General features: G+C 31.3%; 1 protein-coding gene across 1 annotated transcript in view; it reads left to right on the forward strand.

Annotated features, from left to right (window-relative positions):
• LOC106469211 (methyl-CpG-binding domain protein 2-like) overlaps window positions 1–7,493 on the forward strand; it is a 13,207-nt gene extending 5,714 nt beyond the window's left edge. The window contains 3 exon segments of the mRNA XM_013929678.2: window positions 2,896–2,909; window positions 2,912–3,055; window positions 5,392–7,493. Of these exon segments, the coding sequence (XP_013785132.1) occupies window positions 2,896–2,909; window positions 2,912–3,055; window positions 5,392–5,490 (257 nt within the window). The 3' untranslated portion in view covers window positions 5,491–7,493.
• Window positions 7,494–10,030: the final 2,537 nt, after the last annotated feature.

A 10,030-nucleotide genomic window follows, 5' to 3' on the forward strand; every position in this document is an offset into this window, starting at 1 on the left:
AGGACCGGTAGGAGCTAACAAAGACTATTAGAACATAAAGACTCCTGATGGCCTGTGCTACCCCCCCCCCCCCCCCCACCCACACACATAAACTAAACTATGAAACAGAGCTACTAAACAAAAGAATGATAAAAAAAACAAGGTACTTAGGTTAAGTTATGTTGCTCAAACTTTAATCTGCCTAAGCAGAATAATCATACACTCAAACAAGGAAATCTTGGGTTCCACTGGTGGCTAAAATATCTACACTAAATAGTAGATAAAGCAAATGTAATTCTAACAATATCATGGCTGAATGCTTCAATAAAAACACTAAAACCCATCCATAAATGGCAAATGTATATAGCCCTAATTCACTGGTGAGAACCTTAAACAAGACAAAATGAAATAAAGTAAAATTAACAATATGCACACAAAAAGTTACACATGCAGTTCTAGTGCAAGAGCCGTAGGAGTTCTTATTACACTAATAAATTAGTGAAGAATCCATGTTAAAATATTTGCATAATCTATGATAAATCTTCTATAAGTCTTTGAAAAATCTACTCTCCCAGATCCCAACAATGTCTTAAATATGAAAATAATCTCTCAAGTTTTTGACATAAAGAAGCAGTGTTGGTGCTTGTTAGATCTGTTGGCCAATGGACAATGAAGATCATGGGTAAGTCCACTTGCAGCTACTGAGTGAATTGCCAACAATAATTATTTGGTATGCTAATTAAAAAGTGCATTGTTATTCCTGTTAGAGAATCAGAAAAGAAGGCACCTAACTCCATTTGACCCATTTAGAAACTGAGGAACAATATAAAAACAGCAAAATTTTTTAAAATTAACTTTTAAACCAAAAGGAACAAGCCATACATTACTTTTCCTACTGTACAGCAGAACTGTTTAGTTGGGATGGTTTTAGCACGTGAATAATTTATTTAACAGAACCTTTAAACCTTTAGGTTTAGAAAGACTAAGTAGTTTTGGGACATTCTGTTCTAGTGACTGATATACTTGTTGTGTTCTAAAAACCATAGTTTCATGGATTTTTTTGGGGGGGACAAAAACTTAAAAGGTACTCGCACTCACACTGTACATGTTGTTTACAAGAAACAGCTAATGAGCTTCTGTTGTGGTTTATTGTTTTTCATGTAAATATTACTGCTCCATTCAGTAGTAAAAGGTGTGGCAATAAAACCATAAAGTTAAAACTTTGAAGGCATGAGTGTCTCAAGATTTTCAAATTATTTATTTTTTATAACTTCAACTGTTAACCCTTCCACATTTGAAGAAGGAAAAAAAGGGGGGTATTATTTATTTTATTTTGTATAACCGAAATTTTGATAACAGATAATGGAATAAATACTGGGAATTTTAATGAAAGGATATCCATTTTGAGAAGTGTACATCAAGGGCATCTTTGTATTGAAATATGAGTTGGTGTTAGAGTAGAAAAAATAGGAGATAAAATATAAAGTTTTACTAAAAAAACTTGTGTTAATTCAAGAAGTTTTAGAGCTTAGGAAATGGAAATGTGAATACTGAAAGATTAAAATAAGTATTTTTTTCATTTTTAACATAACAATCACCTCTGACTCAGACTTTTCAGGATCTGAGTCACACTGACTTAGTAAAAGCTGTATAAGGTCATAAACACGTCTTTAGTAAAACTACTTTATAAAAAACTGATTTTTGTACAACACACTTGTAATGTTTATTGAAAGCTTGCTAAATTTTTGTATGATTTATTGTTGTTTTTTTTGCCAGAAATTGGAGAAGCATTAGCAAAATAACAGCTACATGCAGATTTGAATCTAAATTTTTCATGATTGACAGACCTCTGAGTTTTGCATTTCATCTTGGTTATAGAAGTTATGTTTTATCTTCATTACTATCATAAGGAATACAGTTTAAGCTTTACAACCTTATACAACATAGGAATAACAGTTTTTGGTGTTATGAAGAAAGCTTAAAATGGAAAGGTTGTGAACAACCAACAGAAAGTAACATTCGTTTTTGTGTATTTATTGATCAGCAGCTGACTACATGTTTTTTTGTTATTTGAAACTCACCGACTTCTTTACTCACACTACATCGAATTGGTATTTTGCCACTGGAGATCATTCCGACCTTTTCAAAACTGAAATAATTTTCTACAATTAGAGACCCCTTGAAATGTTTTTTATCACTAATTGTAATAACAAAATATGTTGATATCCTTTTGCATAGTCACAATGTCATTATTACAACTGTTTTACTCATTAAGTCATGTTGTATACCATTTAGGCAGTCAAAACCCAGTGTTTTACAATTAGGGAACAGAAAAGCCTGATACAGAATATGTCATAAGAGTTATCAATGAAATAATTGTTTTATCTTTGCTAAACTGAGTAAAAAGCTTTGAATTTTAGACTTCTTTAAAACTTCAAACAAATGGTGAACAATTTTTTATCAAGGTTTAGTATTCAAATATCTTATATTGTTTCTTTCTCTTCGAGTTAAAAGATCCATAATCTTTCAGAGATATTTCTTTATAGGTGTGAAGCATGTAATATTTGCACTGAATCTAATGCCCAGTATTTTATACCAATTATTATAAAACAAAAAATAGATATGTATTTAAACAAAATTAAGTCTTGATGTTAGTACTTGTTATATATACATCCACATGTATATATGTGTGTGGTAGAGACTTTTCAGTGTATGATTTTTTTGTACACCTGTGTGTTAATAGTAGTACTATGCATTTTTAGAGTACTCAAGTTTTTGAGTAGATAGATGTTGTTATATATATATCGACCAAGACCAAATCAAAATTGTGTGGTGTCAATATCTGTAAGTTTTTGTTATATACAAACTTTTATCTTGAGTTATCTAACCAGTGTAATTTTTTTGAACTACCTTGAGGTGTTGGACCTGATCTTTAAATGAAGAGACTGTCTTAAGAAGCATTGCCACTGCTCTCCATGTGTCCAGTCAACCAGTTACTGGACAAACAGGGTTTTCAAAGTCTCTGTTAGAGAAAAAACCTGGCATCTATTTAAATCCAGATCAACCTTTAGTTCAGGTATGCGAGTTGGCTTTTAATGTATTCATACACTTGGTTTTTGCTTGGTGAAATAAATAGTTAATGTAGCATAGAGAAAATTCAAATAGCTGCTATGGTCAATGTTAACTGTAGAAATTTAAAAAAAAGATACATTAATTTTCTAAACATAAAGTTTTTTGACAAAAGAGCAGTCTTAAATTTTAAACTGTACACTTCCTTAATTCATGATTTATTAAGATCACTTTTTTTTATGCAGTACACGTTTTAAGTACCATTTACACATTCTTTGTTCATTATCATGATAAACTTATGGTTGTTACAGAGACTTGATATATGTTGTAGTGAGATTAACTCTTTCAGCATGGGCTTGGCTCCTAACCATATTGTGTTTGATCTAGTTTTCAAGCTATAACTTTTAAATTAAAAAGCGTATCTTCACGAAATTTTGCAGATTATCAGTAAACATTACAAGGCATTTGTACACAAAATATCAGAATTTTATAAAGTGTTAAGATTTTTTGAGTAATGTTTTCTCGTGCCTTTTTTCTTTTCACATGTTGACTATCCAACATGCAAAGTAATTTTGAGCTTAAGATTAAAAATACTTCTATGCATCAGAAAATTTTCAAATTTCACATGCGAAATCTTTAAAATGCCCAGATAATTATCAAATGTTTCTTGAGAAAAAACTATATTTTATCTGTTATTTTCACTAACAAATCTGTATGGGTTCAGTCGATTGGACTGACCTCGTAATCACCATAAAAAATTAAGAAATAAATATAAATTATGCCTTTTCCATTCTAGAATGACTACAAATTATAACATGAAAAGACAAATGTTTAGTATAAATAGCTTAAATCTCATAACATTATACATTTATATATATTTATTATATTGACCTTTTCAGCCGTGCCTGGCTAACATTACAGTAGATGCATTGATGCAGTGCATATGCACTCATTTTACCCTATCCAATAATATAAAACTGACTTTTAGTCTATACAAAGTGACCTGTCTTGGCTATGTTTTAGTGGACTAATATTTTGTAAAATACAGTCACATTACAATTTTTATACATTATTACTATTTACAAGCAAGTTCTTAAACTCCAGTTATTTATCTTAAAACACAGAACAGTAAATAAAGAAGTATAGCAAACAATTATCTCTTCTAATTACGAACTTTGTACTTCTTTGCTGCTTGCTGTAGGTTGCTAAGACTTATCAAATTTTGCACATGGAAGATGTGAAATGAAATAATTTTTTTTAGGTTTTATATATACATTTTGAAGTAACCAAAAATCAAAAATTACAATATCAGTACCATAGAATTCCACTATAATTTATCAAGCTTTGTAATTAAGCTGAATTTGTGTCTAAAAAAAATATGAAATTTCGAGCTCATTAAAGTATTTGCCACTTCAAATCTAGCATAAAAAAAAGTTTGTTGCCCTAATATTTCAAAAGGCTGAGAAAGCCATTAGGGGACATTCCTAGCTTCCTGATGATAACAAAACCTTGTCAAAACATTGTACATTTGCTGTTATGTTAAACTTATATTAAAGATTTTTTTTCATTACCCATTCAAGCCGTCTCCGACAATTATTATGTTTATTCACACTATCAGAAACAGAAGTAGGTGTATGTAATCAAGTGTTTCCAAAAATGGAAATAGGTGAGCATGGGCACTGTGTTTGTATCAGTAAATGTAGCGATATCTCAATAAAATAGAAAAGATAGTAGGTTTCTATTTTATATTCTAGCTTGTCAATGTTGGTCGTTTGAGTTCCTAATTCATAAGAAACTATAGACTTTGTACTTGGACATCACAAACATCTATTTTGAACCAATGCTGCATTCAACATACCACATGACACATAAAAATCAATATTTAGGTATGTTTTTTTAATATTTACTTTTAAATTAAGAAATTAACTAATGTATAATACTAAAATTTGAATTATAATCAACAATTTGATATCAAATTTGTTAACATACATTCATAAAATAGTAGTCAATAAAATTTTCAACATGAGTCAACAAATACGATGACACGGTCTTTGACCCGTGTCATTACGGTTAACAGGTTAGGGTACATTGTGGTCAGAGTAGGAGGCTGAAGTATATTGTAGGCAGAGTAAGAGACTTAGAATATGTCAGAGTAAAATCTTGGGGTATATTGTAGTGAAAATAGATTTTCTGTGATAAATATTCCTTGAACAAAGAGATTAGTTATTTTTATACAACAGAGTTTACAGAACTTGCATAACAAAGTATTTTATAAAAATATTTGATAGAGTAGGTATTTCTGTTTTCCATGCAAAAGATAACAGTACAGTTCTTATCCATCAGGCACTGCTTGTATCCGAAGATGACATTCAGAAACAAGAAGAACGCGTACAGTTGGCAAGAAAGAGACTGCAAGAGGCCCTGAATGACTTGGAAGGATAGGCTTTGAAGAAGACTGCACATGACTAACTTCATTCCTAATAAAAACTACTATTAAAACCTTTTAACTGATTCTCAAGAAGTAAAACATGATTAGTTACTCATACATTTTACACAGAAAAAATTTCTAAATTAGCTGTTATCAGTATAAGAGTTCATCTTTCATGTACAGGACTTTGTTGTAACTTATAACAATTCCTTTGTCCATGCAGTTAATTACTGTTTCACTAGTATCAGACTGAGCATTTGGTTGTACTAAATATAATATTTAATGGTCATTCAGTTTTCATTTCTTGTCTTGGTACTATTAGCATCCAGATGTCACATTTTTTTGTCTTGGTCATATTAGTACCCAATTGTTCAAATTCTTTTGTTGGTACTGTTAATGTCCATATGTTGAACTTAATTGTGTTGATATTTTTAGTTTCCTATTGTTCAACATTGATACCATTAATATCCATATATTCAGATTCTTGTATTGGTACCAATAGTATAAAAATCTTCAGTTTCTTGTGTTTGCACTATTAGTTTATAGTGTTGTGATGAGAATGACATAAATGTAAAAGTCTGTATGATGTGGGAAACAGATTATGTTATAGATATTCTGGATTGATATTTATTGTATGGAATTCACATTTTTCATTTAAATTGTATGTGTACAGTTCTCTTAGTATACCTACCTTATTAAAATAAATTATAAAGAATGTTTTTACTCATTTTGTGAACACCTGCTCATTATATAAAATTTGTAAATTGATACAAAAATGAGTTTTCTATGCAAGTGGGTTCCATACTTTTCAGTATACTTCACTATGCTAATGGGTTCAATACTTTTCAGTGTACTTCACTAAGCTAGTTGGTCCTGTACTTTTCAGTGTACTTCACTACACTACTGGGTTCCATACTTTTCAGTATACTTCACTATGATAGTGGGTTCTATACTTTTCAGTATACTTCACTATGCTAGTGGGTTCTATACTTTTCAGTATACTTCACTAAGCTAGTGGGTTCTATACTTTTCAGTATACTTCACTACGCTAGTGGGTTCAATACTTTTTAGTGTACTTCACTAAGCTAGTGGGTTCTATACTTTTCAGTATACTTCACTATGATAGTGGGTTCTATACTTTTCAGTGTACTTCACTACGCTAGTGGGTTCTATACTTTTCAGTGTACTTCACTATGCTAGTGGGTTCTGTACTTTTCAGTGTACTTCACTATGCTAAGTGGGTTCTATACTTTTCAGTATACTCCAACAGCCACTAATGTTTGCTATTCATTGCTAATGTACAGAAAAATTTGACCAAACTTCTATGAAGAAACACTTTTATAAAATTTTTAGTGTAAGAGTAATATCATTCAGCACTTGATATATTAGTGCCATCTGTAATTAAATTATTTAAATATTCATAAGAGTCTGTATTCCAATAAAGAAAGGTTAAAGCAGCATATGAAAGTAAGTTTCTTTGGACACACATCTAACAAAAGCTGCAGTAGCTTGTTAAATCTATGGCTGTTACTCCTTATATGTCATAAAACTGTAAAACATTGTAAAATAGAAATGACTTAGTGAACCTACTAAAATTATTTAGACTTGAATTACAAATTAAAAAAAATTACCTTCATTACCATGTCAGATATTCTGAATCAGGGTAATGTGCCTTGTAGATACCTTTTACTTGTGAAACATAAAGTATTTGTCAAATATTACCTTTTTACTGTGTAATTCATATCCCTCTCATATGCATTAAATTGTTATATATTTATTTCTAAAGGTCTAAAACACATGTAAGTGGATTACTGAGTAAATGTTAAAGAGATGACTTTTTAAGCCATATATAATCTTATCTACTATTCTCAGTTTTTCAATGTTTTTTAAATTTGAAGTAAGAAGTGAGTTTTGTGTAAAATGAAGTGACTTGATGATCTTGACATAAGTAAACTTTTTAGAGATTACTATTTGAAGGTAATAAAACACATTCCAGTAAACTGATTTATTCAATAAATAAGACTAATCCAGCAGTTTTTCTTTGTATGACGATTAATAAGAATTTCCTAATAAAAGTAAAGAAGAGTGTATAATGATATGTCAATCATGCTATATCTAGACCAATACTGTTGTTCTTCAAGCTGCCCGGGACACCACAGTGGTTGACTGTGTCTTATAATTCAACACTTATAATTTATTCGACGTCTGCCAAGATCCAGTGACTTATACTTGTAAATTGAGTGAAGTAGCGTTACCCACTAAACGCTGTAACAATTGAAGTTAAAGAACTAAACCTGTAGACCAAAGTCAAAACTTAAATACACAAAATCACTTAAATACTCTTTATGTTAGAAATAATCTCCTAAAACAAGCATTGTAACAATTGGAACTAAAAATTTAGACTAAATTTAAGACTCCATTGGAACTAAAACCTTTATTACAACAGCCTTGTAGCTAAACCTACAAATTTGCTTCATTTAGACGCGTTTACTTAATTTATATATAATATAATATAAAGAAGCGTAGATATCTCGAAATTATACGCATGACAATTTTTGAGATTTTCTTGTATGAAACAAAATCACAAGTCCCAATAGTTATATATTTCAGTCATAGATCTGTTCCCAACAATTTCTGTTATCTCGGATCCATCACACAAGATCATTGACACGATATTTATTATTGTGACATCCGTCTCCAAACCAGCAGGGCTTTAGGCTTGCATGATCTTCAGACCTAAAACCAAATGATCTCATACAGCAGAAAACGTAAATTCTGTATGAATTCAGTCTGAGCGTTAAAATACAAAAATAAGGGTGGTATATGTTACTCAACAATTTGCCCAGCAGTAAGTCTTATAACACTAAAAATCGGGCTTCGATACTCGCGGCAGGCATACACAGTTAACATATTGTTTAGCTTTGTATTTAACAACAAACAAAATTGAATAATTTGGTTTTATAGGATAGTAGTTCGTTACCATAACAAGGAAACTCGTTCAACATGTGTGTATTCACTTCTCTTGCTTGATAGGAAAGCCAGTTATGCAAGGGCATCTTATTCTTGTCAAGTAATCATAAAAATTGGTTATTTTATTAAACTAATCTTTCCATACGTATATTATGAATTTGTTTAATTTTGCTTTTAACAATTAATTTTTTAAAATCTGTCTTACTTTTTTCTGTTACAATCACTTTGCTTTTCTGTACGAAGTATGCTTCTGTGGCACAACGATTGATTCGGTCGACGGATGGAATTTTTAGTGCATACTGGATGGATTTAGACATTTTTCTCAATAAAGTTAGAAAACAAAACTACCTTTACTCTCCAGATAATAATAAAAAAACATTAGTATTATCCAGAGAGTGAAGGTCCTTTTTTTCGCTCTCTAACATGTTTTATTGCGACTGAAAGTTTGCTAATTATAATGCTTTTGATATTCTCACAAGCGGAAATTTCAGATAAGATCGGTATTATCACTAGTTGTAGATTGTCGTATTGTTTTTTATTACTTGATTTGATATTTCTATTACTACACTGGGCAACAAAAACTTTCTCTGCTACTAGAAAAAATGTAACTGCTTCTGAGTACCCACCAAACATGCTCGCCCTTTTAGCCGCGAGGGGCGTTATAATGTGATGGTCAATCCCACTATCTGTTGGTAAAAGAGTTGGTGGTGGGTGGTGATGACTAGCTGCCTTCCCTCTAGTCTTACACTGCTAAATTAGGGACGGCTAGCGCAGATAGCCCTCGTGTAGCTTTGCGCGAAATTCAGAAACAAACAAACAAACTGTTTCTGAGTAATTTGACGAGTTATGATAGATTTATTCAAAATATTCTCATATACTGTGAAAATAATTTTTTCTTTAATAACTTTATTAATTCATTGTAAATTTCATTTAAGAATGTATAATCTGCATGCTTTCTTTCGTGTTCACAGCAGGAGTTGATGGCTTAGCGTTCCCATTGTGCAAAAGTACAGCTTTCAGACTAACTTTAGATGAGTTGATAGAAAGTCTCCATTCTCGAGGATGATGTTCGGCTCCTAATTTATCCATTAGTGTATCATTCTGTTGTACAGAAACATAAAGTATTATCTTGCATACTGTAGTGAGAAGCGAGACTTTGATGGTGACGTCGGTAAATTGAAATTCTTGTTCCTGGTGCTAGTAAATTATATTGCTGTAAACGAGAACCAAGAAGTTCCCCATGCTGCTTTGATAGAGACAAGTTACGAATCAGATCATTTAGCCCTTCTTGTGTGATCAGATGAAGCAGTTTATGTTGAGGTGACACAGGAATAGAATTACTAGATGGAGAGGGTGAAGATGATTCGTTTTCTTCTTGACAGGATAACTCTTCTGTTTACCAATTCACTGGTGGATGTGGCACTGGAAAACCATCCTCACGAAGTACTGATTTAATTGCAGATGCAGTATCTGGATATTTAATGTATTGTTTAGTTTTGCCTGGATATCCAGAAACATTAGTCATGCAAAAATCAGAATCAGTTAGATTAACTTTGGGCTCACACCATGTCATGGGAACTGCAA

The sequence above is a fragment of the Limulus polyphemus genome, unplaced genomic scaffold, assembly GCF_000517525.1.
Source record: "Limulus polyphemus unplaced genomic scaffold, Limulus_polyphemus-2.1.2 Scaffold3357, whole genome shotgun sequence".
NCBI lineage: Eukaryota > Metazoa > Arthropoda > Merostomata > Xiphosura > Limulidae > Limulus > Limulus polyphemus.